Below are 27,977 nucleotides of genomic sequence, written 5' to 3' on the forward strand. Positions count from 1 at the left end.
CACCTAATTGCCGTTTGTCATGGCCGCCAGCATCCCCGCCCTCCCGCCGAACGTGGACGACTACCGGCTCATCGACCTGTTCGGCAAGGACTCGTACGACAACCTGGGCGAGCCGAAGCCGTGGTCCAACGACCCGGACACGCTGAAGATCCTCACGATCCTCTTCCTGGTACGCAAGATGCCGCATTCGAAGCCGCGAGAGATGGGACACACTATGTGGCTGGCTTATAGATGGAAGAGCTGACTCTTGTGTGTGTGTGCCGCAGACATTGTCATGGGCGTTTGTGACTTTCCGGTTGTATATCAGACTACGCACCGTGCGCTCAGCAGGCTGGGATGATCTCTTTGTCTTTCTGTATCTTGTAAGTCCATCCAGCTTCTCCCAGTGTGTACCTAGACAGTTTCTCTGACAACTACTCGACAGATTGCGGGCTCAGTGGGATCCATTTCGTTCATCGTCTGTACGTATTCGTGGCACTCCATCCTAGCTAGTACCAAACAACGGGCTCGTACTGACATCTTTGCCCAGCCCTCGACTACGGCGCCGGGCAGCACATGATCCTGCTGACCATGGGCGACCTCAAGTCGTTCCTGATCCTCTTCTACCTGATGAACGGCTTCTTCAACCTGGGCTCGGCCTTCATCAAGCTGTCGCTGCTGTGCCAGTACCTGCGCATCTTCCCGCGCGGCAGCTGGATCTGGCGGGCCACCGTCGCCGTCGCCGCCGCCGTCTTGGTCTGGGGCTTCACCTTCTCCTTCATGGCCTTCTTCCCCTGCTCGCGCGGGCCCCAGTTCGACCCCCTCGGCAAGAAGCCGGGCACCTTCTGCTGGGCCTACGGCTCCAACGACCCGGACACCTTCACCACCACCTTCAACGCCCACACCGTCATGAACATGGTGTTCGATCTGATTATTTTGGTCCTGCCCTTCCAGCTCTACATGAACAAGACCATGACCAACAAGATGCGCCTCGGCCTGCTGGCCCTGCTGTTCATGGGTGCTCTGTAAGTGTTCTCTCTCACTTTCTCTCTCTCTCTCTCGTTGCCTATCACCTGCTGCCCCCCCCCCCCCCACCCTCCCAACATATACACCTGGCTAACACACGACAAGCGTCAACTTCCTCTCCATCTGGCGCCTCCAGACCATCTTCGAGCACAAGGCGGGCTGGTTCCCGACCCACGACCCGACCTGGTATGGCCCCATCAGCATCCTGCTCGGCGTCCTCGAGATCAACGTCGCCTCCATCTGCGCCTCGGTCCCCATCTTCTGGCCCGTCGTGGCGCCCTACCTCGGCAGCATCTTCGTCACCCACGAGGTCAGCGTCCAGGTCGTCGAGTACCGCGACGACGATCTGGAGAGCAGCCCCGACGGCAGCTCCACCCGACCCGGCACGGGAGGCGGCAACGGGAGTGGCAAGCAGCAGCTGCACCACCAGCGCAGCGACTCGGAGATCCGGCTCAACGCCCTGCCCTACCCCGCCGACCGCAAGGGCCACGACCGTACTAACAGCGGTGGTGGCGGGGGCAACGAGGAAACGGCCCGGATCGTGGCGCCGCCCGTCTTGGACGCGCAGGAGGCCCGCGTCGACCGCTGGTTCGACGAGGAGTTTGCGGGCTACCAGGGGGGCCCGCAGCGGGCGGGGACGCCCAAGGGGGGCCACACGCGCATGGGGTCGTCGCAGAGCCGGGTGCGCAGCGACAGCGTGCGGCGGAAGGACAAGTGGTACCAGATATAATTCTTGTTCTAGCTTCTTGCTCCAGGTAGTTGGTTAGTTATTGAATAATACGATGACGACAGAAAAATATCGCGACAGGCAACATTGTAGCCGTACCGAACTTGCTATGCATTTGTGTTTTCTTATGATGCAAGGTTCTTGATATGAGCCGAGATGTTCAAATCTGTATTGAGTCACTATTTTTCTTTCTCTCTCTCTCCTGGGCGGCCAACATGACCGAGGCAGATCGTCCAGAAAACCCCTTTGACTAGTTCGCAATTGACTGCGTTATTCAACGTATAGAGGATTAGCGAGGAGATCGACGGGTTTCTTGGTTCCAGAAGCATTTACACGTATAATGGAAAGGTTGGCCGTGGCCTGGGGTTTTGAGTACTGACCAGGCTTGGGCCTGTTGATTGACGGGAGTGGACTTGAGGGTTTGCATTCATCTTTACTTGCTCACATACAGCATTGGGAGTGTGGTCCCTACACTCCCATCTGGGCACTTTGTCGGTACCGACTATACGAGGCGGCTGCAACCCGTAACTGAGACATTTCATGCGGCTCGTCGTCTGTGTATGTGTAAAAGCACCGCCACGTTGATTTTCAAGAAGTACGAGCTTCCTCGGCTTGGCAGCAAAAGAGCTTTCCTTATTTGTACTTCTAAGTCAGAGGCAATACCACTTACAGGAGTTGACCTTGGCTCTCTCAATGACCAGATGATTTGTTCATGTCCACACACTTCGGTTGCCACCACTTGAGCTCTCAGTCCCAAACGTCAGGCTTGTAGTTGACGTGAAGCGACCGTAGATGAACTTTGATGGGCAATGAAACCGCATTGGATACATTTACTGCATGCCGGCCGCGTTAGCACCGCATCGGGCCTTAATACCCACCGCGGCATTCATCATAGCCCATCTGGATTCCAGGTATTCATATACGATAGAGATTGCCGTGCAGTATCTGTGTGGGTGGAGGAGCAGACGGTCGGTGCTTCATCGGCATGCTCGCAGGCCGTGGAGACGTGGTGCGACGCCCGCACTGTCCAGGTTGCATGTTTGGTGGGCGAGTGGTAGCTGCATCGCCCACTTCCCAAAAGCCTGTCGTTGAAATAAAGTTGCCCCGGGTTCAATTTGGCGGGATCGGGTAAGACGATAAGTGAGGAGCAAAGATCAGCGATCCCGATCCCCTTCTCCGGGTTAAATTGCTTGTGGCGAAAACGGCCGGTTCATTTTGCATTTTCCAACCTTTTTTCCTTTCTTTTTTCTTCTTCTCTGCCTATGCCCGTGTGAGAATGAATCATCAAAACTGAAAATGAAGTAGCGGTTCTTCGTAGTAACTGTTCCGTAGATGCACGCCGTCTAATTGCTGCACAGCCTAGTCACACACGTGGGTATCAAGTGCCTTACTTTCGGCATCCTTCAAATTCGCAATACCCTGTAACCTGCATACGGTATTCCCGCTACCGATTACCTAATCTTTAAGCATTGCGGGCAAAACAGGCGGCATACGCATGAGTGCCTCTAATCGTAATTCACAATGGATATCAAGAACATCATAACCTAATTACCAAGATATGTTTATTTAGTCCTTAGGTTGATTAAAATCACATTGGTTATTTGACCTATGGAACCTGCCGAATGCTTCCGGTAACTCTGTTACCCCGGACAAGTGGTTGATGTCCCGATGTCCCGTGTCTACGATCTGAGACTTTGCCGTCTTTGCTTTTGGCAGTCCATGACGACCTGCATATCCGGGCCAGGGCAACACACTATCCGATGCCTACATGTTCAATCACCGATTCTTGATTTGCCGAGAGACGCAGCTAGCTTCCTGGAGAAGGAATCCCTTAGGCCAAATGGCTCCTTGGCATGCAGGGGCCGCGTAGACCGACCCCGATCTACCTGTTAGTCTAACAAGTAGAATCATGCAAAACGCCCACCGGATATCCAGCCCACCCTGCCCACCCTGGCCGAAGGTGTACGTGAGACGTATGGAGAAGGAGGCTGGAAGATCTAGGCAAAGGCGTGATCGGCCGTGGCCAGAACGTGGCGTCCACTAGCGCCGCCTCCCCAGCGGCTGAGACAAAAACAAACGACCACTAGGCCGAGCGGAGAGGGAAGGGTTGCAGACAATAATTCACAATCTACTCGTCATAGAAACCAACGGCGGGGGAAGAAGCACTTTTCTGAAGATTTGGCAAAGGGGAGGAACTCGCGTGTGTACAACATGCTGGGTTTTCTCCCCGAGGAATCGAAAAACAGCCCATAGCTTAGCGATGGGAGCGGACCAGGAAAATGCAAGGAGAGGAAAAGTAGGGGTCCAGGACACCGCTTCGAGAAAACGCTATAAGGACCGGTCACCCCCTACTGCAGCTAGCAGCTAGCCGACCCGACTGATCCGCCGTTGTCCAATTCCCGCAACGACTGGAAGCTTTTTGTTAGTCTCCTTTTTTGCAGATCTGGTCCACACACTCCCTCTCTAGATGCCAGCTTGGAATAGAAAGACTTCATGCCCAACGTCGATGTTTCCTGTTCTGAGTTCCGTTTCTGTTTTCTTGGTTTCATGACTTGAGCAACTACGATCCATCTCACCTGTCTGTCTTTTGCATTTTATCTTTGTTTTATCTTATTCTTCTCTGCAAAGCCATCCCCAGCCATGGCTATTACCATAGTAGGTAGCTCTCCTCTTCCGACGGAGCGAGACCCCCTCCTCGCCAACAAGAAAGACAATGTCACGGTGACGACGAGGTCCCTCAGCGACAGCGGCGACAACTCCGAGGACGACGAGGCCACCCCCACGGCCGCGGCCCCGGCCCCGGTGTACTACCTGCACCCCCAGACGACGCCGGCGCGGTTCCTGGCCATCTTCTCGCAGATCCTGGTGGTGCAGTTCGTGGGCTGCTTCGACGCCACCGTCATGGCCTCGTCGCACCCGGCCATCACCTCGCACTTCCACGCCGCCCCCGCCGCCTCGTGGCTCTCGACGTCGTTCCTGCTGGCCTCCACTGCCGGCCAGCCCCTGCTCGGCCGCCTGTCCGACGCCACGGGGCGCCGCCCGCTGTTCCTGGCCTGCCTGGCCGTCTTCGCCGCCGCCACCGCCGGCTGCGCGGCCGCGCCCGACATCGGGAGCCTCATCGCGGCCCGGGGCCTGTGCGGCGTCGGGGCCGGCGGGCTGATGGTGCTGGGGGATATTATTCTGAGCGATCTGGTCCCGGTTGAGTAAGTTGCTATTAGCTGTTTGAGAAAGGAATGGAGATGCTAACCCTGCTCCCCTATCAGACGCCGGGGACTGTACTACCCCTATTCCAGCATCGTCTACGGCGTCGGCTGCACGCTGGGCGCCGCGCTGGGCGGGTTTCTGGCCGAGCACCTGGGCTGGCGCTGGATCTTCGCGTCGCAGATCCCCGTCATGCTCGTTTGTCTGGCCGTCTCGGCGGTGGCCATCCCGCGCGACTTGGGACTGCAGCAAGACGGTGACGGCACCGCCACCGGCCTGCGCGACTCGCTGCGGGACTTCGACTTTGTCGGGTCGGGACTGCTGTGCGTCATCTTGACGACTATGATTCTGGGTCTGGTGAGTCCTCTTTTCCCCATCGCCAGAATGACAAGCTGTTTTTTTTCCGTTTCCTTTTTTCCCCCCCCCTTTTTTTTTTCTTTTGCTGATCTCGAACGCGGTTTCGATCAACAGAACCTTGGCGGTCAGATCCTCCCATGTAAGTGTAGCCAATAACATCACATATCAAATCCCCACAACCTCAAATATTGACTTACTGTTTTTCTTCCTTAGGGTCCCACCCCGTCGTCACCTCGGCTCTGGTCGTGTGTGTCGCCTGCATCCCGGTTTTCCTGTACGTGGAGTGGCGCTGCGCCAGCCACCCGCTGGTGCCCCTGGATTTCCTGTCCCGCGCCCCCAAGGCGAATTTGCTGGCATCCAACTTCATCTCCACCATGCTGACCAACTCGGTGCTGTTCAACATGTAAGTCGTCACAATCTAAATCACACACAGGAACTCAATGACCAAACTGACCATTAACCCGACCCCCTTCCCCAGGCCCATCTTCCTCCAAGCCGTCCTCCTCGCCTCGGCCACGCGCTCCGGCCTCCAGCTCATGGCCCCCTTCGCCGTCACCTCGGCCGTCTCGGCCCTGACCGCCTACGCCATCGCCCGCACCCGCCGGCTCCGCTGGTCCCTCGTCGCGGGCGCCGGCCTCTTCCTCCTCGGCACCCTGGCGCTGACCCGGCTCTCGCGCCACACGCCGTACTTGGTCGCCGTCCTGGCGCTGGTGCCCACGTCGGCCGGGCAGGGGCTGCAGAACCCGGGGACGTTTATCGCGGTGCTGGCGGCGGCGGCGGAAGATACAGACGCTAATGACCGAGGCCAGGGACTGAAGAGGGGGAAGAACAAGAGCCAGCAGGCACTGGCCACGAGCGTCATGGTCCTGGTCCGCAGCGTGGGGCAGGTGGTCGGCATCGCGGCCAGCAGTCTGTTGCTGCAGGGCAGTCTGCGGCACTACCTGGGCCAGCTCGTGGAGGAAGGGCCCGGCCGGGACGAGGTGATCCGCAGCGTGCTGGCCTCGATCGAGTCCATCTCGTCGCTGGAGGCGCCGTATCGAATGCAGGTGGTCGAGAGCTACGAGAAGGCGCTGCGGACGCTGTTTGCTGGCCTGGCCGGCCTGGCGCTGGTGTCGCTGTTGATCTTGTGTCCGGCCAGGATGCCTCGGATCGGCGGCGGGCCGCGGAGGTGAGCTACTGTAGGAGAGGGTGGTATGTAACTTAGGGGCAACCAAAAGCAAAAATGGGGTGGTGTTCTTTTGACTTGAATAATGAATATCTTGATCGGAAACAGATGTTGCTCGTCCATGCCTTGGGGGGTTTCAAACAGCCCGTATCGTGTAATTATGATTATAGGAGTGTCTAACCTTGCTGCACAAGGTCTGGAATGGAGACAAGGGTTTAGGCGACAGGGATTTCATTAGAGTGGGAGTACAAGCTTCTGCACTCTGCAGCATGAAGTCCAAATAAGGCTGCGCGCAGGTAATAGCAATAATCAGGATGTTGTGAGACGTTCCCACCCCGCGCTTTTCCTTGACGTCCCCAAAGTATCAAGTGCAGAGAGAAACCCTGTTGTCAATCGGATTGACTTGTCAATGGAGATGACCAGAGAGTCCATTCGTGGAAAATACGACGTGTGTGAAGCGCCATCAGCCCCTGGCCCCTTACCCAGAGACCGGGCAGCGCAACAACTTGCCATCAATGGCCAGGGAAACCCCGAGATGACATGCTGCGTTACATTTCGTCTGTAGGTTGATGGTCACATGGCCCATCTGCAGATCCAGACAGGCAGCCAACGCCATCTGCCGGCACCAGCAAAGACCCCGCACGACAATCCCCCACGAACCTGCTTCGGCACGTCAGCCATTGGACAAGAAGGAAGGGGGAAACAAGTATCTCTATACAGGGCATTCGTCGGAAATAAATATTCCCATCCCTCCCAATCGACGATATTGAATCAAACGGAGACTGTTATGAACTTTATATGAAACGCAGGCAAGAAACTATCGTGAGAAAGCAGGATGCCGGACACTATTGAAACACCCACGTTTAAGACCATCCAAGTCAAGGAATTGCATCCTACCTTTGCAGCCGAGGTAACGGGCGTTGACTTCCCAGATGTGCCTGAGAAGCAATTCGCCGAGATCCTCGCCGCCATGGCCAAGGTGTGTTGCCCCATCTATACTTCCCTCCTGTACACAACCCATTGATACTCACACGTGATCGACAGTACGGCGTCTGCGTCTTCCGCCAGACGGGCCTGACGGACGAGTCCCACGTCGCCTTCAGCCGGCGCTTCGGCGAGCTCGACAACATCCGGCGGTACCTGGTGGGCGGGCGGCGGCCGCGCTACGGCCTGTACGAGCTCTTCGACGCCGGCAACCTGACCGAGGACAACGAGCGGGTGCTGGACCCGGGCTCGACGCGCGCCCACAGCAACCGGGGAAACGGGCTCTGGCACGTCGACTCGAGCTTCAACCCGCGTCGCGCCGGCTTCTCGCTCCTGCGCGCCTGCGTCCTGCCCCCGCCCGGCCACGGGGGCAACACCGACTTCGCCGACAGCCGGACCGCCTTCGCGGAGCTGCCCGCGGATCTGAAGAAGCGGCTGTTGGGGCACGACTACGTCGCCGCGCACTCGATGGCCCACAGCCGCAAGCTCGGCAGCCCCGACTTCTTCCGGGACCTGGACGTCCTCTCCAACGTGCCCATGTACCGGCACCGCATCGTGCAGGAGCACGGGCCCAGCGGGCGGATGAACCTGTACATCGGCACGCACATGCACCACCTCGAAGAGTATCACGACGGAGAAACCGGGGCGGCTGAGGAGATCCCGGACAGCTGGGAGCTGATCCAGGAGCTCAACCGGCACGCGACGCAGCCCCGGTACCAGACGAGCGTCGAGTGGCGCGACGTCGGCGACCTGGTCGTCTGGGACAACCGCTGCGTGCTGCACAAGGCCGGGGGCGGCAGCTTCGAGGGCCGGTTCAAGCGCGACCTGCGGCGGACGACGGTGCACGACGACGGGCCCGCGGCGTGGGGGGTCAACGACCGGGGGAGCGTGTGGCCCGGCTTCAACACGTTTGAGAAGCCCAAGGCGGCGGCGGCTTGAGGGGGGACGGATGTGGCATAGTTACTTGGGCGGTCCTTTTACTTCTGAGATATACAATACATTAATCACTCGTGGTAAAGTCATGCTTGTTTATTTGTTATATTATTAAATGCAGCAGCTGTCACGACTCATATAGTCGAGACCAGACTTTCAGACCCACTGCCCCGGAAGTTTCGTAGTTCAAAATCACAAAAGCGTATTGTTCCATTGGCCCCCAGAGTGTAAACCCACCCGCCCGATTGCCTCAGATTAGCCTAGGTACACCTCTTATTTGAGCGGAAACCCTGTCACGAAAATAAAAAAAAGGAAAAGTCGTCATGTCGTCAACGTCATCACTGTATTATCCAGACTTAGATCACAATCTCGGCGGTGCCGTCGCACTTGGTGAAGCCCAGGTTGTACCGCTTGTTGCGGATGCTCCACTCGATGTTGCCGGTGCACATGGTCTGGGCCCCGGTGATGAAGGCCTCGAGGTCGGCGCGGCGGTCCGGGTGGTGCTCCAGCAGCCGGGCGGCGGACGCGTTCAGCCGGGCCACGCTGCCCTTGACGAGCTCGTAGGTCTGGTCGACGGCGGCCTGGAGGTCTTGGTGCTCGTGGTACAAGACAGCTACACTATTTCGGGGGTTAGGGTCGGGCACTAACTAACAAAGGAGGCAGGGGGGGGGTTGGAAGGTATTTGTCGAGTGAGAAGAAGAAGTAATGGTAGAAGAGGAGAGAGCGGCTCACGCGTTGTTGTAGAAGGGGAATTGGAGCTCCCGTTGCAGGGAGAAGGCATCGTTCATCAGCGAAATGATGCAGTTGGTCTCGGCGAAGATGGTCTGCACATCGGGGTCGGCCCGGAGCTCGTCTCCCAGGTCGACGTTGACCATGTACCTATGGAACGAGGATGCCGGGTCAGCTTTTGATTCTAGTTGTAGTAGAGTGGACGGACGACCCAAAACGCACTCGATGCACACGGCGATGGACTCGACGCCGCTGGTGCCCATGCGGACGGGCAGGTAGTCGTGGATGGTGGGGGCGACGCCGCTGAGCTCGGACCGCTGCTCCTCGCCCGTGGCCACGACGTAGCGGACCAGCTCCTGCAGGAAGAGCTGCCGCTGGCCGCGCGTCATCCGGAAGGCCGCCGGCTCGCCCACGGGGTTGAAGCTCCCCAGCGCCGACGAGATGGTCTCGGCTCGGAGCGTGGTGGAGGAGTGGCCGTTGCTGCTGTTGCTGTTGCTGTTGCTGTTGCTGTCGTCGCTGTCGTCGCTGTCGTTGTCGTCGGACAGGTAGGCTCTGATGTGGTCCAGGGTCTCGGCGCGGAACCTCTGGCCCGCGTCCCAGTTGAGGCAGACCTCGGGGTTGAACTCGGGGCTGTCGGTTTCGTTGTCCCAGACGTATAGCTATGGATAGTAAAGTAGGGAGGTGATGGTTAGCCCTGTTTGCAAGTGGCAGGCATGGATGGAGTCGAGTCGCCTGAATGCGGCTTACTTACCCATGCCACGAGGTGGGAAGCGAAACGGATCGCGTCGAAACTGGAGTTGGGCCACTGCGCAGGGTTAGCTTGAAGAAAGTGAAAGGAACATAGCCATCGACTGGACTCACCCAGGTGGCGGCATTGAGGGAACACTCGGCTGTTCCGCTGTTAGCAGTCTTGCGCTTCATCGGTCACACAGGCCACAGACTGACCTGCTATCAATGTTTCGAGTCTCTTTGTGCCCGTGCCCAGAAGCCTGTTTACGTTGGGTCAGATACAGTCATCAGAAGAGGAGCACTACCCAAGACTCTATTACTACATACTGCTCGAGCTCTTTGTCGTGAATCTGTTTGACATCCTCGTAGTGGGGGCTGATGCCGCGCGGCCATCCATCCAGCAGACGGTCGAAGTCGGGGAAGCGGAGTTTCTGTCCCTTGAGCGTCTGCACGTAATCGTGCGACCCCATCGAGTTCTTGCGCATCTTGGGTGGGAGGCGAGAGATGAGAGATGGCAGAGATGCAGGGGGTTGTTGCGACCTGTGATGACTTTAGTGATTATTACTCGACAAAGAGCCAGATCACTGGGACTTGATGATTGCCGGGCCTAGGTACTTCGTAGTTGGGGATGGTGGGCAGGAGAAGGCGACACAGGCAGGCATTTAATATGCGCGAAATACGCCATCCTCGCAAGCAATCGACTCGAGAGGGATGATCAAGGCCTCGCAGACAGAACGTTGAGCGGGAACTTAGGATGGCCGGTATTCCGCCACTCTACAAGCGCCCGCCTGGTTTGCTTTGCGGGCCGCCCCGACTCGGTCCCGAGTCGTGCTAGTCGTTGGTCTGCTGGTCATGTCTTCAGGGGTGACACCATTCCCGCCCTTGGATGCATAGAGCAAATTTACTTATTCCGCCACTGCTGCCCAATGCCTTGCAGGTCAGGCAAGGTAAATGGCCCACGATGCAAGACTCCTTGCTGGGAGTCTGTCTGTCTAATCTCTGCTGGTCCGGGGCGACGTATGCAATGTGACTGTGGCAGTCCAATGGTGGCCGAAGAAGGTATGAATCGGCGGCTTGGCGGCTCCGAACAGGCCTCGGGGATAACAGGGTCACTCAGCCTCCTACGTGAGACGAAGCGATCCCCAAGTGGAGAAGACACAGGCACCCCGACTAATTGATAACAAACAATACCGACCGCGCATCCGGTGGTTGCTAATTGGTCGACAGAGGGTTGAAACCCGGTGAGGCGGTCTCGACAGGAGATTGTGGGTGGGACCTACCGGCTGGGCGGGTCGGATCCCAGAGACTGGATTGGCTCATTCGCAGGTTGCACGCCATCTTCCTTGGGTTGCCGGGATCATGAGCCAACGCAGTCCTCGCCGCCTTTCTACATGACTTGGTCATACGATGTTTACCCAGAAAAAAAAAAAGCAAGGAGTTATAGCTCCTTGATTCAGCTCGCTTCGGTATCAAAGTGCGCCATAGGTATCAACTTACCCAAAGTAGTTCTTTGTGCAGACGGTAGCAAACGACATCGAGACCACAGGGCTACCTGATGGTCCTCTACCTTACGGACTTCTCTACCTGACGGACTTCAGTTTGGCGCCCATGGCCAGCAAACCTCTTCGACTCCCTCGCCATGTCATCCCTCGCATAATTACATTGGATGCCGAACTCGGCGGTCTTTGAGGAGGGAAACTGGCACCTGATAACTACTAGCCATTTCCCCCCACTCGGATTCTGCACAATGCAACCGACCTGGGGCGACCCTGGTTTCTGACCCCAGTCCTGGGAAACTAAGTCGGCCAACCGGCTGTCTTCCCCGCAGGCCGAGCTGATACCCCTGTCGAAGTGGCACCTTACCACACCAACGACAGCTGATCTCGGACCGTGCGTTGGCTTGGCTGGCTGGCCAGTTACGCATTGTTCTTCGGTGCGTTATTGAGCCGCATCCGAAGATGTTTCGAAAGCAAAAAGAGGGCCGCAACCCATCGCTTACCTTGTACCTTGGGGCATCACGAGAAAAGAAGAAGAAACGCGGGTTGGCTACTCGCGGGAGTGAACCACCATCGACCATGCTCAGGATCAAGCAAACGCTGTCCAGATGGACCAAGGCCTCAAAGCCGCAGTCTTCGGCGCAAAATGGCAATGGGGCCAGGAAGTCCATGAGCTCGGGTAGACCCAGCTCCAATCCGACGCCGCGCTCTTCTGAGCTCCAAGTCGACAAGAGCGCGGCCCCGCTGGGCCCTGTCGTGCTCTATGGCGAAGAGGAAGATGCCCCAGATGGCATAGACATCGTCTTCGTCCACGACCTCGAAGGCCACCGGGAGGACTCCTGGACAAAGGGCGACGTGTGTTGGCCGAGAGACCTTTTGGGAGGTGACATTCCTGGCGTCCGTGTCATATCGGTTGGTTCTCTCTACCTGTTGTTGTCAATCCGGCCACCAGACTAATGTCATTTCCTTAGTGGGGCTGGTCCCTCCGGGTTTCGAGCGACCGGGTCCTAACACACATGGCCAAGGAGGCCCCCGTGGGCGATCGCATGCTCGACGACCTGGTCCAGCTGCGGAGCGGACAGCGGGCGACCCGGTCCATCATCTTCGTGACGCACGGCCAGGGCGGGCTGGTGGTGAAAGAGGCGCTGGTCACGGCCGCCATCGCGCGCATCTACGGCAACGGCGCGCACCGCGGCATCGGGACCATCTACGCCCACACCACGGGGCTCATCTTCCTCGGGACCGTGCACCGGGCCGCGCCGGGCCAGACGCTCGGCCAGACCATTGCCGAGGTCTCGCGCATGTGTCCCTACCCCGTCGACCCGGCCATGCTGAGCTTTTTCGAGGCCCAGTCGGACTACTTTGAGAAGATCATGACTGACTTCAACCTCTTTACCCGGGATGTTCAGCTTGTCTGCATACAGGAGGACAGACCTATCCCTTCTGGTCGGGTGAGTCTCGCTGTGTTGATGATATGGTGACTCGTATCAGACTTCTGGGGATGCACACTGACCTGGGAGACTTGCCAAAGATGGTGCCGGAAGCAGCCGCTTCATACGAGAACAGGTTCAACCTCACGGTGGATATGATCCGAGCGGACCACTTCGAGATGGCCAGGTTTTCTCGCAGGACCGACTCGGGCTACTTCCAGGTCCTGGGGCACTTAAGTCGAATCATCCAAGGTCCCTCGTTAAATGGTGTGTTCCTGTTAGACACTATCTTGCTTCCAAATAGCCGCTAATGTTCTCTCCTAGACATGGCCGAGGCCAAGGAACAAAGATGCCAAGGTGAACAGAGACGAACACAAGTTCCAAGTTTTACTACTACTGTCGCTAACCCTTGACACAAGAAATCCTGGACATGCTCTACTTCGAAGGCATGTCCGAGAAGGAGGACAGCATCGACATCGACAACGAGTACAAGCTGCCCTGCGCCGAAGCGCTGTCCGCCACCGCGCCCGGCGAGGCCGAATCCGACTTCAACCAATGGCTCGAGTCCAAGGACCCGCTGTTCTGGATGAGCGGGCGGGCCGGGTGCGGCAAGTCGACGCTGATGAAGTACGCCTTCCAGCACGACGGGACCCAGCGGCGGCTCGAGCGGTGGGCCCGGCCGGACGGCCGGCTGATGAAGGCGAGCGTCCACCTGTTTGCGGACGGCACGCCCTTGCAGCGGGGCCACGAGACCATCCTCCGGACCGCCATCTACCAGATGCTGTGCCAGCGGAAGGACCTGATCCCCGCGGCTTTTCCGGCGTTTCTGAGCGGGCCTTGGCCGCCGCTGACGCCGATCAATTCGATTGTGAACCTGACCCAGGCCTTTTGGGGCTGTTTCGCGCAGGAGGGGGAGCGGCTTCGGTTGGTGGTCTTCATTGACGGCCTGGACGAGTACCGGCGGGAGAGGGAAGACGACGCCACCGCCGGAGCATCGCCTCAAGATGTCGACGTCGACGAGAAGACGGCGGCACTAGAAGCCGAAAAAGAGACGGGGGAGGAGGGAGATGAACATCAGCAGCAGCAGAAGCAGCAGCAGCAGCAGCAGCAGCCCACCAACAGCAACAGCAGCAGCGACGAGGAGAACCAACAACAAGAACCAACCCCGGCGGACCGGGCATGGGTCGAGAGCGGGCACCGCGAGATCGCGCGGCTCGTCAAGTCGATGGGGGACCAGGACCGGGTCAAGTTCTGCGTGTCGAGCCGGCCGCTGCCCGTCTTCGGCGAGGCGTTCGCGGGCGTGCCCCGGCTCCACGTCCACCACCAGTCCGACCGGGCCATCCTGCGGTACTGCGCCGCGCGGCTCGAGGCCGAGGTGCCCAACCTCGCCGACGCCAGGCTGCTGTGCGAGCGGCTCGCGGCCGAGTCGCGGGGGGACATCGTCTGGGCCCGCCTGGCCATGGACGTCTTGCTGTCGAAGCGGCTGACGGAGCTGCGGGCTGCGTTGGCGGACCTGCCGGGCCGGGTCGGGGGCGTGAGGGGGCTGTACATGTACATGTTCCAGGGGCTGCGGCCGGAGCAGCGGCGGGCGGCGGGCGGCATCTTTCGGGTGATGGGGGCGGCGTTGAGGGGGTCCACGCTTGCGCCGTCCGTGCTCCACCTGGCGTTTGCGGCGGAAGGCTACGCCGACGAGGACGGCGTTCTGCGGGCTTTGCAGGACGGCGGCGACGACGGTGATGGATTCCTAAGTCAAGCACAACTCCGCAGGCTCGGCGAGGGGATGGCTGGTCGCATCGAGACGTGCTGTCAGGGGCTCCTGAAGATCGAAGGAGGCGGGCCGCTCGAGCCGGGACAGCGCGTCACCTTTTCGCTCCCCTCGGCCAAGGACTTCGCCCTAAGGCGGGACGTGTGCGAGAAGCTTCTAGGCGGTGACGGCGGAGATGATGACGACGACGGCTCACCCGGCTTGGACTCCCTGGATATCGAGATGGCCCTCCTCAGCAGCCACGTCCGGCTGGTGCAGTGTTTTCGCCCCGGCGTGCTGCGGCCGTTGATGCAGACGACCTCGTACGACCGGCCCCACGTCAGCCCCGAGGCCTGGCTGCTGATCGCGATGGCGCTGCGGTGCGCCGGGCGGGTCGAGGGGGGGCTCCAGGATCGCGTTCGCTGCCGTGGCGGCGTGGATGATGGCGACGACAAGTGGCGCAGGCGCCGGGACATGTACGTGGCGCTCCTGGACCGCCTCGACGCGTCCTGCCAGAAGCTCTGGGTCGAGGCCCTGCGGCGCCACCAGCCCGTCCTCGTCTTCTCCGGCGGCGGGGGCGGGTCCGAGGACTGGGACGCCAGGCTCCCGGCCCTCTGCCGCCAGCACTGGGCCGGGTTCGAGCCGATGGAGCGCGGGCGGTCGCCGAGGCGGCATGGCTTCCTGGCGCTGGCCGTGCAGGCTAACCTCGCCCTGTACGTGGCGGCGCGATTCGAGCGCTGCTGGCAGCCGGCCCGGGATGGTGTGCATGGTGGGGGTGGGGTTGGGAGGTCGGACCAACAGGGGGAAGAAGAGATGTTGCTGCGTGTTGCTGTCGTGCCGAGCCCGAGCCCGGATGCGGTCCCGGCCTGCAGGGCGCTGGCGGAGGACTATGGCGCGCTGCATGTAGATTTCCCGGCGACTACGATGGTGGAGCTAGTGCTACGGCAGCTACGGCGGCGACAACGGGGACAGGAGCTAGGCATTAGTGGTGGTTGTAGTAGCGGCAGTGTCAATGATGATGATGATGATGATGACGAGGATGATGGTGGATCGAGCGACGACAGCAAGAAGGAGGACAAGGCGGCCATCCAGCCCGTCGACTTCCTGCGCACCCCCGCGGGCTCCAAGATCTGGGCCGCGCTGCTCCGGACCCGGCGCCACTACTTCGCCTCGCGCCGCCGGCCCCAGACCAGCCGCACCGCCATGGCGCGCCTCCTGGCCAGCGCGGACGGCACCACGGCCGGGCGGCGGCGGCGCAACCAGGAGCGCTGGGCCGCGGCCGCGCGGGCCCTACTCGCGGCGGGGGCGGATCCGCGGATGCGGGTCGCGGTGGTCGTCGGGGAGGAGGAGGAAGCATGTGCCGGCGGGGGCGGTGAAACATGCGGTACTAGTAGTGCGGTTGGGGTGAGTGCTGGGAGGAGCAGCCAAACGGGGAATGCGGGAACGGGGACAGGGACGACGATGATGAAGCCGGCGGCGGTGCTTATTCGGGAGACGTTGGTGCCGGAGACGCAGCTGGTGGGGCAGTTAAGGGAGATTGAGCGGCTTCTGGCGATGGTGATGGCTTCTGGAAATGAGGAACAGACAAGTTCAGGGGCGGGTTCGAGGAGGTAGCCGAGCAGACCCATTCGTAATGATACTGATCATGCAACATGTGCAATCAGTTCGGGTCATAAGTTTCCCATTTTATCGGCCATATTATTCATCTAGTACTTTTGGTAAGAACTGGGATTTTGATATCTTGGACGAAAACGTAATGTCCCTCATTCATTAGGTCGACACATGTGCCTTACGCAACGAGTTCAACGAAGGCAAAGACCATCAAGTTCCGACAAGTCACTGGGCTGTTGAAGGTGGTACTCTCCACGAATCGGTGGAAATCAGTATTTGCTAGTCTCGCGTTCCCAATATTGAAGAACGGATGCGACCATGATTACTGAGAATTGGCTTGTTTTGGATCCCATGCACCGTGCAACATGATAAAGAGACGTCGTTCGAAAAGGGTTTGTGGCAGTGACAGCACCGCCATGGCGACTTATCTGTGGCGGCTGCCAGCTTATCTGCGCTGTTCGGTGGGTCCGGTGTTTGCTGCCCCTCGTTTTTTGAAGGGTTGCCCCTCCATCCACCAGCCAGAGCTCTGGATTGGATTTGACTCATCGCAGCCCCGACCCAAAACAAACCTCGAGAACGAGCCTTCAATCCAATTCAATCGCCCAGCGTCTGGTTCTTTCAAGCATTCCCACACTCCCTCAAGCAGTCTTCTTTTCCTTCTTTCCCTTATTTTTTCTTTTCCTCTACCTAGACCAACGCACAGCCATGGCGGACGCAGTGGCCGACAAGGCGGCCAAGTTGGACCTCAACAAGAAGGCCAAGGATGACGAGGCGGAGTGGGCCACCGACGAGGCCACCGGCGACAAGTACAAGGACATGGCCTACGCCGACATCCGCATCTACAAGAACGCCGCCGGCGAGGAGCGGTACATCCTGAAAGAGACGGGCGAGAAGCTGTCCAAGGGCGACGCCAAGAAGCGCGACACCAAGGCCAAGTCGAAGGCCGCCAAGAGCGCAGCGCCCCCCAAGCCCGCCGCCAACAAGGCGCCGAAGCCTGCCGCCGAGAAGAAGGACGACACCGTCGACCCGGAGACCATGTTCAAGCAGGGCTTCCTCGACGACGTCTACAAGGAGCGCCCCGAGCAGAACGTCGTGACCCGATTCCCGCCCGAGCCAAACGGCTTCCTGCACATTGGCCACGCCAAGGCCATTGCCGTCAACTTCGGCTTCGCCAAGTTCCACGGCGGCAAGTGCTACCTGCGCTACGACGACACGAACCCCGAGAAGGAGGAGGAGGTCTACTTCAAGGCCATCGAGGAGATGGTGCGCTGGCTCGGCTTCAGCCCCGTCAAGATCACCTACTCCAGCGACAACTTCCAGAAGCTCTACGACCTCGCCGAGAAGCTGATTGAGCTGGGCAACGCCTACGTCTGTCACTGCAACGGTACGCAGACCAATCAGCATCTGAGAATAATCGGCGCGCGCCCTGCTAACATCATGTTTGTGATCCCCAGATGATGAAATCAAGGCCCAGCGCGGAGGCGAGTCCCACGGCGAGCGGTTCCGATGCGCGCACGCCGAGCAGAGTGTCGAGACCAACCTCACAGAGTTCCGGGGCATGCGCGACGGCAAATACAAGCCCAGGGAAGCCTTCCTGCGCATGAAGCAGGATATCACCGACGGAAACCCACAGATGTGTAGGTTCCACATGGCCATGGTCGGCAGTATCGGAAGTCTTGCTAACGTCGATGAACAGGGGATCTTGCCGCGTACCGAGTGCTCGACAAGCCCCACCACCGAACCGGCTCCCAGTGGAGGATATACCCGACCTACGACTTCACGCACTGTCTCTGCGATAGCTTCGAGGGCATCACGCATTCCCTGTGCACCACCGAGTTCGTCATGAGTCGCGTCAGCTACGAGTGGCTGAACAAGCAGCTGGTCGAGTTCCAGCCGATGCAGCGCGAGTACGGCCGTCTCAACATCACCGGCACCGTCCTCTCGAAGCGGAAGATCATGCAGCTGGTCGACGAAGGCTATGTACGAGCCTGGGACGACCCTCGTCTGTACACCTTGATCGCCATCAAGCGGAGAGGTGTCCCCCCGGAGCCATCTTGGAGTTTGTCAACGAGCTGGGTGTCACCACCGCGCCGTCCGTCATCCAGGTGGTACGGTTCGAGCAGACGATCCGACGCTATCTCGAACGGACAACGCCTCGACTTATGATGGTTCTGGACCCGATTCCGGTGGTCATCGAGGGCGCCGAGGAGACGGAGATCGACGTGCCCTTCCACAGCAAGGATGCGTCCATGGGCTCGCACAAGCTCAAGTTCACACCCACTGTCTACATTGACCGGTCCGATTTCCGCGAAGTCGACAGCCCCGACTACCTGCGCCTGGCACCTGGAAAGGTCGTGGGTCTTTTCAAGGCGCCCTACGCCATCAAGGCTGTGTCGTACAGCAAGGACGAGAGCACAGGCAAGGTGACGGAGATCCGGGCCGAGATCGTGAAAGACGAGGCGGAGGAGCCCAAGGAGGGCGGGGCCAAGAAGGCCAAGAAGGGCGAGAAGCGCAGCTACATCCAGTGGGTGCCGTCGGGGTCGCGCGAGGTCGAGGCCCGGATCCACAACTCGCTGTTCAAGTCGGAGAAGCCCGAGGACGTCGAGGGCGGGTTCCTCAAGGACATCAACCCGGAGAGCGAGGTGGTCTACAAGGGACTGATCGAGTCCGGGTTCGACGAGGTCAAGGCGCGCGCCCCGTGGCCCGAGGCGGCGGGCGAGAGCGGGCTCGGCAAGGGCGGGCCGGAGAGTGTACGGTTCCAGGCCATGCGGATTGCCTATTTTGCGGTGGACTCGGATAGCACGGACGACAAGATTGTGCTGAACCGGATCGTGTCGCTCAAGGAGGACGCTGCCAAGAAATAGAATAGGCTAGATACCATTAAAAGGTGACAACATAGTTAGGATTCACAAATGGGACGCATTACGCAGAGACGAGAGGGGGCTTTACAGTGAGGGGTCTCAGGCTGCGTCAGTGATGGGTGATTCTAGTGCCACATTGCAAGGCTTTGCCGGCAGGCATTGAACAATGCAGTGCCATCTACCCAAGGTAAGAAGCCCACGATATGCATCAGAACCTGTTTATGCACGGAGCAGACGAATGTTTGTCGGGCTCCATCTTGCTATGACCCCCCATCTGGGGTGGAGTTGGCACGCGCCCGTTGCAGATCTCGGGAACCACTTTACGAAGAAGCCAGGGTGTTTACCTATTTTTAGGGGGCTACAGTACAGCTTACAGGGGTCGCCTTGGAACACTGGGCCATTTCCCGATCGGGTCAACAATCGACTAGCTAATTGGCCAAGTCAGCTGCAGGCAGCCTTAGGCGACTTACTGTACCTCATCTCATCTCCTTGATGACGGCCCAGCTGCCAGCCACCCCGCCCCCCCCTAGGAAGATTGGTGGGGTCAGGTGCTTTCTTTGCCTGTCCGGGCTTGTCAGCAGCCCACCGATTCCACTGCTTACTTCCCGACTTACTGTTTACAGCAAACAGTCTCCCCCTTCGGTCGACGAAGCGCGTCAATTGGTCAATCGAGACAGAACCTGATGGAAATTAGCGGCCGTAGCGTCGGCATTCTCGACCACCTCCTCAATGGGGAATGCGTGCTGACGATGATTGTGGATACGTACGTACGTGGACGGACCGGCCGACTTACCGCAGCTCGTGGCGTTCAACCGCTTGGCAGCGCGGATGGTGAGATGTCTCATAAAAGGCGCCCACGCTCCCTTTCGGTTTTCTTCTACTTTCTCCTCTCCCTTATGATCGAAGATCAGCATCGTGTTTGAAGGCACCTCCACACAAGGTTTTTTAAAAAACAAGAGATTTGTATATTCCAATCTCACACACACTCTTTCTTTTACCCCTGCCAATTAGTCACCGCGGCGAAACAGCAGCAACCATGCAAATTCCCGGCGCCTTCGCCCTCCTCCTCTCGGCCGCGGCCACAGCCCAGTGCGCCGCCGCCGCCGCCGGCAACTCCAACTGCAGCCCCCACAACAAGCCGCCCTTCCCGACGGGCGCGCTGAGCAAGGACCAGTTCACGGCCAAGGGCCGCCGGTACCGCGTGCACCTGCCCGCGGGCTACGACCCGACCAAGCCGGCGCCGGTGATCCTGTCGTACCACGGCGCGCACGGCACCATCGAGAAGCAGGCCGCGCTGGACCGGCTGACGGACCCGGCCCGCAACAAGGACTATGTTGTTGTTTATTTGCAGGCCCTGGTGCCCGAGGGCAGCGACAAGACGGAGTGGCAGGTGGCCCCCGGCGCCGAGCACACCGACGACGTGGGCTTCACGGCCGACGTCGTGGGCGCCCTCGAGCGGCAGCTGTGCGTCGACCCCCGCCGCGTCTACGCGACCGGCAAGTCGCAGGGCGGCGGCTTCGTGGGCCAGGTCCTGGCGTGCGACGCCGATCTCAGTCAAAAATTCGCGGCCTTTGCGCCCGTGGCGGGGGCGTACTACCTCAAGGACTCGTCGCGGAAGCAGTGCGAGCCGACGGACAAGGTCGCCATCCCCTGCGCGACCCGGCGGAGGGACACGCCCGTCATGGCGTTCCACGGCGGCGCCGACGAGACGATCCCGTACCGGGGCACGTACCGGGCCAAGACGCACAGCTGCCTGCCCGACATCCGGCACTGGGTGCGGCAGTGGGCCGTGGTGCGCGACGAGGGCCTGCAGGGCACGCAGACCAACACGACGATCCCGGGGTCCCGGCACGGCGTGCGCAGCGCCTGGGGCACCGGGAAGGACGAGGAGCGCGTCGTCCTCGTCTACGCCGGCGACGAGGTCGGCCACGACTGGCCCAGCACGGCCGAGAACGCCGACAACAAGGGCGGGGCCCGCGCCGCCTTCAACGCCTCGGACGACATCATCCGCTGGTTCGGCAAGTGGAAGCTGTGAGGGGCTGGAATCGTTACGTCTCTTCGGCCGAGTTTCCTTCTCTTCCTGGTGCGCGGACAGCTGGGGCCATGGCTCGGCGGCCTGTGGATCCAAACCCCGACCCCCGGTTTCGCTTTCATTTTTTTCTTTCGATTCTCTCTGCATGTATATACTTTCATGGACACGTACACACATAAACACTCACACATATGCAAATAATTGAGTACATTCATCTGAACACTAGTCTTGATGCGTTTAAGCTGTCTACAAGGCCCGCTGCACACATGCCATCCTGGCATTGAATGTACCAGCACTATACGTACAAAGAACCTGAAGCAGCTAGCTACAGAAGTAAGTACCCAAAACCTCCACCAAACCACGATCAACGGTTCTGTCTGAATGAGGTGAAATGTTTGTCTCCTGAACCAAGTGACGGAGCATGTACTCGAAGTAGGCAGGGGTGATTCGTGAACAACCGACGCCAGGAACTGGGAGAGCATCTAATCGGAGAGGTCCGAGTAGTACACAATGTCGTCATCATTGTCGAACCCGTCGCCCGGGAGATGGCTGTTCAATTGCCCCTGGTAGACCCCGGCGGCAGACCCTGATGCCTGCGAGTCCTGAGCCAGGTCGTCGTCACCTTGTTCCTCGGCTGCTTCCTCGTCATCATCCCCTTCGACTTCGTCTTCGCTGTCGTCGTCTTCGTCGTCGTCGTCTCGTCGTCGTCGTCGTCGTCGTCGTCTTCGTCATCGTCGTCGTCGTCTTCGTCATCGTCGCTGTCCGCCTCGCTTTCTGATTCCCCGGAATCGTCTGCGTCGACTCGCGACCAATCCTGATCCGTGAAAAACTCGGGCAAGATGTTTTCTGCCAGCAGGCCTTTATACGACGGCAGAGGAAGGTGGAACTCGAACTTCGCAGGTTTTCCGACAAATTCACGCAACAACGGATCGTAACAATCCGCAAGCTCCGTTCCCCAAAGAAACCGAATATGCTCAAAGTCGCGGTCGCGATATTTGTCGTACTCCTTATCCGCGTCGTAGTTTCCTTGACTTGCATCAAATGTGGTTTTGATAATGGGCGAAGCGTTGTTGGCGATGTCGGATACTGTTTTCGGAAAACCCTGAGCTACATCTGATTGCGTATCCGAGTTAGAATCAGGACATCAAGACGTTTGGGGGAGGGAGACTTACAGTTCTTTGCCGATCTTACCAACTCGAGCGACTTGATACCTCTTTCATTCGCGACTCTCTCCAACACATCCTGCCACGCAGCGATCCTCTGGACCTCGAGCTGGAAGAAGTTCGTGCACTGTTCCCTTGATTCACTGGCATCCAGCAAGAGGGTATATGACTTCTCTGGCATACCATAGGATGGCAGCACCAACGCCTCGCTAAGCCAATCTGCCAGGCAAACGATGCCAAAGGTTTCCACGGGTGGACAGTCTAGCCAACACTGTTCCCAATTTTCACTGCCGAACGAGCCTGGTAAGTCCACAAGAACAGTACGCCACAGGTCAACGCGACGCACGATCCGGAGCCAGGGGTTTTCCAGACAAAAAGAGATCAGGCCTTGTGCATGTACCGAGGGCGTAGCAACCGATACATGGTCTTCATGGACGTGGAGACTCCTCAAGTGTGTTCGCAAGCGCTTTGGTAGTCGTGTCAAGAACGAGTGGGCGACAGATGCGGCCGAAAAGCGATATTTGCCCTGCGTGTACCGCTTGTTTCCCCTCACACTGACATGGGGCGATTCCCAGTAGGCGGTCTGGAGTTCCTTTACGGCAGTGGGCTCATCATCATCGTCGTCCACAGTCATGTTGGCGCAGGTGTCGACTTCGTCGGGGGTTGGTATCTTCCACTTTTGCATATCATCGTACAGAGGCTGGAAGCGATCCCGTTCGGTTGTTTGAATCCTCTCAAGATCCCGACTCCAATCAGGGTGGGCGGGGAATTCGTCCACACTAGCCTGGAAAGAGTACAGGAATGATCGGAATCTGGTTGAAGGAGTAATTCCCCAGCTGTTAAAGGATAAAAATCTCGCGGGGTCCTCTTGCTCTAACATTGCGTGCAAGACTGGCGCGCAGTCTGGATATTCCGAGGCTACTCTATTGACCCAAGCCTGGGCGAGTTCGGTTCGTCCTTTTTCTCTGAATGCCTCGCAGGTGGCTTCAAAGGTCGCTGAAGTGAAGACTAGATGATGGTTCCAGAAATTTTCCCAGCGGGCTGCAGTCACGCGCGTGGCGTCGGAGTAAAACGTAGCGAAGTTGAGCGTGTTGCAGCGGAAGCCGACGCCAGTCATTTCTTCCGCGATCTGCTTGCAAGTGAAGACAAGCGACTTGTCAATGCGACTACCGTCGGCGCAGACGAGCTTCAGGGTCTCCGCATTGCACTTGTAGCCGCCATCGACGGTGGCATAGAATGTGCTGGGGCGCATGTGTTAGCGTGTGTAAAGGAGTAAGGCGGATATTGAGTCGGGAGTTGACTTACTAGATGGCGTCGCGAATCTCGCGGGGCAGGGCGAGAAAAGCACACGGTGTAGTAGCCGCCATATCGATGATACAACTGGCCAGATGGCGTGGAAAATGGTGCGGGGTGCTCACTTCGGGGAACCGGCAGCTAAATGGCCTAGGACACGGGAGTGTGTTTGACACCTGTGGGTTAGGTTCTATGGTAAGGAGTGCGACGATGAGGTTTAGTGTGCAGTGGTCAAAAGATTGAAGTCGCTATGGGAGGAAGGATGGTAGTTTTATGTGCAGTATCTGGAGGGGCACAAGCGCTGGGTATCTCCATTGCATCATGGGGTGGCACAGGGTGGGCGGTCGGCTGCTGGGATTGAGGCGTAGGTAGGTACCTCTTCAGGTGGCCTAGAGGTACCTAAGGTTCAGCGGAACCACGGGGGCTCCAACCTCAGTTCCGGCCTGACTCACTCGGCACACGATTGAACGGACACACTGCAGAGACCACAGCATTCAATTGATCCATCAGTCACCATTCACGCGATGCATCAGGGGGACCGGTAGGAAACGCACTTGCCACACACGCCACGTGCGCCACACCACCGCCGGCCACACCCAAGATGCATCCGAACCTTCGTTGCTAGAGTCAGGTAGATGTCAGCAAGTAAATCGCAAGTGCATAGAGCGGGTAAGTGACTAACTGACTCGAACCGGTCAATGGCTCATACGGCAGGCTTCGACCCAGCCGGACGAGAAACTCTCGCGAGCTGCAATAAGCCTCCAACAAGACATCCTACTGCGGTCGGAAGAAGCCGACCTGTCAGTCAATCATTGAGCATGGTCGCGAAACGGAAGGGGTAGGGGCACAGCGCATCGAGTTACTGACCGGAAGGGACAAAAAAGACACCAACATCCCACGACGCCTACTACTACAACCTGTCGGAGTGAAGCTCACCGGACGGGAGGTGCACGGGCGGACGAAAAGGTTGGTGGCTAGGAGTATCAGTGAAAGCTAGGGGAGAAACAGCTGCCTTGAGGAAGTCCTCCGTTCTCGTAGAAGTGCTCCCCTCATGTCCAGGCAGCTCCAGCGTCATCATGCGGTCGGAAAGAAACGATCGAACGCACTGCACAATCCAGCTAGGGACGCTTTTTTGGACCAAGCTCTTCAGCAGCTCTTCTCAATCCACCCGAGGGAATGCCTCTGAGATATTGAGACCCAACAGACTGACCATTTGGCACAATGTCTTGCGCAACTTCTTGGGCAGCATCTTGGACGTCCCGGGCGCCTTAGCGGAGCGCCAGCCAGTGCGGATGAAGTCGATCATGGTTGCCAAGGCCATGGTAGTCGACTCGCCCGGGAGGCCGCCAAATAGCATTGCAGGTAAGATGTTGTGGCCCTTGGCAAGTCCTTTTTCCAGACAACGCTTGATGCGGTTGACAATAAGTCTCTCCAGTAGCTTCCCGATGGCTGATAACAGTGAAATCGGGCGGTTGGACGTGGGGAGCTCAGCCGGCTTGCCACCTTTGGGGACGGCAATGGTCCTCGAAGCCTTGAAGTAGCGTGGGTGATACTGAAGCTTGAAACAGACATCGAAGAGGTGTTCAAAACAGGGAACAATCTCGACTCTGGCCATCTTGAGCGCTTCGTTGGCGATCATGTCAACCCCGGATGATTTCCGATCGGCGAGATCTGCGATGGCTTCGGATACCTCGCCGTCTTGGCCCTGCGCAGAGCCTACCAGTCAGTCGTCTTCGGGGATGGTGTGGTGGTGAAGCATCTCAGACCACTCTGGATTGCGGTTCTCGGTGCGGCTCATTTTCTTTTCTCCATATATACCTCGTCCAAAAGAATTGTGGCTTTCTCCGCCCGGGTAGCGGGTATTCGGCCACGCAGCTTAAAGTCCGGACAATATGCTTTGTTGGATGGCTTCGTGAACTGTTTCACAGTTCCCATCCAATGGAAACATTTGGAAGGATTCCACCTTGTCATTCTAGTTATGGTCTCTTGCCACTGTCCGGGGCTTGATGTATCATGACGTTTGTGATTCTTGCGAGGTTGCGTGGGCAAGTGGCCCCCTTGAGACTGGGCCGAGTGAGAACGAGTATGTTGGCTCTCGTACTGAGGCTGGTCAGAGCTGGCTTGACTGCTCGCCGTCTCCTTCTCCTCGTTAATGGTGCGCGTCCCGAATCGATCTGGGAAGGGCACAAGTTTCCTGATGACCAGCTTGAATGCCTCAATGATCTTGTCGAGGTACTCGTCAACCCGTTCGGTACAGTCCAGCGGGGGCGTCCCAAGTGGCTCCAGCATCTTCGACACCTCTTCTCGGAACTCGTCCACCGGAGTGTCGGACCACTTGAAGAATATGGCGATTGCATGTTGGAGGAGAGAGCTGGTTATGGCTTAACACGGTGGCAATCTATCTTTTACTAATTAGTTAATATTCATTTATGTTATCTTGAATGGTTATATATCGATATAATAACTCATTTATTCTTTTGTCGCGCCTAGTTTCCTTCTAGCTTTCTAATGAGCGAGTCTGGAGTTCCCAATAAGGCAGGGTTCCTTATCTGTCCAGCCTGTTGTTTGAAACGGCGATCTATGTGTACCAGAAACCGCCAGACCGGGATAGTATATACCAAGAAAGAAGCAGAGAAGGCTGTAACGGATGAGAGGCTCACCGCAGCCATCTTGCCCAATGGGCCAAATGGCTCGAAAATCATGTCCAGCCTTTGGAGCAACAGACCATACAAATTTGAGAAGACGAACAACGCGATGGTGCAACAGGCAATCACGAGTAGTCCCAAGGGGTCGGAAAACTCTTTCAACTGCCTCTTTGTGTATTGTGCGGTGTGTTTGGGTCGCTTGTAGGCAATATCCACGGCGGTCACCGACCTATTAAATACCTTTCGGTTCCCTAGCCGGACCACGAGTTCGAATCCATCCGGCCGTGGTAGAGGCGGTTCATTAACCTGCTTCCGGATCCGCTCGAACCACTTCTGGGGCGTTCCCTGGCGAATTGCGAGGGCCACTTCCTCGAGCGTTGTAGAAGCCAACGAATAGGTTTTGGGTAACGCACCAAGGAAATGTCGACGGTGGTGTGAACCACCCTCCCTGTCCTCCCACAATACAAGCACAAAATAATCGCGCTCGAACAATAGCTGTATAACTCGGATAGATGCCGGTACTGCTTGGTCGAGGGATTTCGTGTTGACCACACCTGGAGGCTCCCAAGCCTCGACTGGAAATACCTTAACGATTCGAAACGCCCCTCCAGCTCTCTCGAAGTAGTAAGGTATATCCTCGTGTAACCCTGATACTCGCTTGCGGGTGCGAGGGGAAAGCAGGATACGGCTCGGTTCGTGTTGGCACCAAATTTCTTCCGAAACGAGATGCAGCTCGTCCAAGGCCCGATAGTATTGGACGCCATAGTTGACCATCGGCATTGCTATTACATTTCCGAGATTGCCTTTCGGCTGACAATTCAGTAAGCCGTATAGTTGCTGCCCCTTTTTGACCACGCGAAGACGGATCTCGATGCCGATGTTTGTCTCGGTTATAACATCGCCAATCGAGTCCGGGTCAATACGCACTATGTTCCGGCAGTTTCGGAAATATGAAGGGGATGGCGCAATTACGCTATGTAGCGTTTCGGAACCTTGTGTCTGCTCATCCGCGAGTGTAGGTCGGCTCCATGCCAGCCAGGATAGGTCGGGTGTCCGAAGTATCAGTTCGCTGTGGAGCCGGGCGAATGCCTTTTGTTCACCCTCCCCGTAGAGAAGCGGCATGTGTATGTCGAATATTCCCAGCAGACAGTACACGATGTCTTCCGGTCGACTCGTCTGGCGTTCTGCAACCCATGACATTCTTTCAGCAACCGAGGATGCTTGTATGTCGCCACCCTGCAGATAGCGGTTTGCGATCCCAGTTCTGGCACTGATGGCGGCAACAAGTGAAGTTTTGTCGCCAAACAACTCCCATTGATCCGAGTAAAATTCGACAAATTCTGGTGCAATCAACTCCTTATGTCAAAATTAGCGTATACATTCGATTGAGAGACTGTTTCGGGGATGTCTTGGCTTGAAAACCCCGATCCGATGTGCCGACTTACCTGGAGTGTCCAGCCGCGATTGAACCAATCGCTTCTCGTAAAGTCGTGCTGGCCTTCGGCATCGTGTAGATAGGCGAAGCAGACCTCGGCCTTCTGGTACCAACGGAACATGGAGTTAATCGCTTCCGACAGCTCGGCGCTGCTGCTTTGATCGATACAGCAGGTATCTATCCACACGTGCGACAGGCCTCGTCTTCGCGCAACCTCGCAGCACTTTCGGATCTTGTCAAACGCGGGTCTCTTCTTGGCGGCCGTGGTATGTATCTCACGGAATGACACTTCGTCAGACGTCCAGCGGTGAGAGAGCACTGCATATCTGGGGGAGAAGTCGGGCGTGACGCTCTCCAGGCGAAAAGTGGTGGTATTCAGCAACCGCATCTTTTAACCCACATCACGAGCCAAGAGAGTGTGAGCAAAAGGACAACTG

General features: G+C 58.0%; 8 protein-coding genes across 8 annotated transcripts; 6 read left to right on the plus strand and 2 right to left on the minus strand.

Moving 5' to 3' along the window:
* Positions 1–19: 19 nt before the first annotated feature.
* On the plus strand, positions 20–1,735 carry PG985_003487 (uncharacterized protein; the record flags this gene model as incomplete). Its single annotated transcript, XM_066823256.1, has 5 exons — positions 20–169; positions 267–362; positions 425–461; positions 530–1,004; positions 1,111–1,735. 5 exons carry the CDS (start codon positions 20–22, stop codon positions 1,733–1,735), a joined length of 1,383 nt encoding a protein of 460 aa, XP_066686416.1.
* Positions 1,736–4,372: 2,637 nt separating this feature from the next.
* On the plus strand, positions 4,373–6,462 carry PG985_003488 (uncharacterized protein; the record flags this gene model as incomplete). Its single annotated transcript, XM_066823257.1, has 5 exons — positions 4,373–4,935; positions 4,996–5,290; positions 5,405–5,429; positions 5,504–5,693; positions 5,769–6,462. The coding sequence occupies 5 exons, from the start codon at positions 4,373–4,375 to the stop codon at positions 6,460–6,462; spliced, it is 1,767 nt and encodes a 588-aa protein (XP_066686417.1).
* Positions 6,463–7,290: 828 nt separating this feature from the next.
* On the plus strand, positions 7,291–8,378 carry PG985_003489 (uncharacterized protein; the record flags this gene model as incomplete). The annotated part of the gene is made up of 2 exons (XM_066823258.1): positions 7,291–7,434; positions 7,500–8,378. 2 exons carry the CDS (start codon positions 7,291–7,293, stop codon positions 8,376–8,378), a joined length of 1,023 nt encoding a protein of 340 aa, XP_066686418.1.
* Positions 8,379–8,728: 350 nt separating this feature from the next.
* Positions 8,729–10,315, minus strand: PG985_003490 (terpenoid synthase; the record flags this gene model as incomplete). Its single annotated transcript, XM_066823259.1, has 6 exons — positions 8,729–8,990; positions 9,105–9,760; positions 9,853–9,906; positions 9,963–9,991; positions 10,047–10,090; positions 10,158–10,315. 6 exons carry the CDS (start codon positions 10,313–10,315, stop codon positions 8,729–8,731), a joined length of 1,203 nt encoding a protein of 400 aa, XP_066686419.1.
* Positions 10,316–11,905: 1,590 nt separating this feature from the next.
* PG985_003491 (uncharacterized protein) lies at positions 11,906–16,114 on the plus strand (the record flags this gene model as incomplete). Its single annotated transcript, XM_066823260.1, has 5 exons — positions 11,906–12,223; positions 12,298–12,777; positions 12,858–13,023; positions 13,081–13,113; positions 13,176–16,114. 5 exons carry the CDS (start codon positions 11,906–11,908, stop codon positions 16,112–16,114), a joined length of 3,936 nt encoding a protein of 1,311 aa, XP_066686420.1.
* Positions 16,115–16,816: 702 nt separating this feature from the next.
* On the plus strand, positions 16,817–18,975 carry PG985_003492 (uncharacterized protein; the record flags this gene model as incomplete). The annotated part of the gene is made up of 4 exons (XM_066823261.1): positions 16,817–17,495; positions 17,566–17,748; positions 17,808–18,091; positions 18,145–18,975. The coding sequence occupies 4 exons, from the start codon at positions 16,817–16,819 to the stop codon at positions 18,973–18,975; spliced, it is 1,977 nt and encodes a 658-aa protein (XP_066686421.1).
* Positions 18,976–20,008: 1,033 nt separating this feature from the next.
* PG985_003493 (uncharacterized protein) lies at positions 20,009–21,007 on the plus strand (the record flags this gene model as incomplete). The annotated part of the gene is made up of 1 exon (XM_066823262.1): positions 20,009–21,007. The coding sequence occupies one exon, from the start codon at positions 20,009–20,011 to the stop codon at positions 21,005–21,007; it is 999 nt and encodes a 332-aa protein (XP_066686422.1).
* A 479-nt stretch (positions 21,008–21,486) lies between these two features.
* PG985_003494 (heterokaryon incompatibility protein-domain-containing protein) lies at positions 21,487–27,928 on the minus strand (the record flags this gene model as incomplete). Its single annotated transcript, XM_066823263.1, has 6 exons — positions 21,487–21,606; positions 21,627–22,117; positions 22,177–23,408; positions 24,681–25,176; positions 25,542–25,794; positions 27,551–27,928. 6 exons carry the CDS (start codon positions 27,926–27,928, stop codon positions 21,487–21,489), a joined length of 2,970 nt encoding a protein of 989 aa, XP_066686423.1.
* Positions 27,929–27,977: the final 49 nt, after the last annotated feature.

Source organism: Apiospora marii (genome assembly GCF_038362585.1).
Source record: "Apiospora marii strain CBS 49790 chromosome Unknown utg000003l_segment0_segment0, whole genome shotgun sequence".
NCBI lineage: Eukaryota > Fungi > Ascomycota > Sordariomycetes > Amphisphaeriales > Apiosporaceae > Apiospora > Apiospora marii.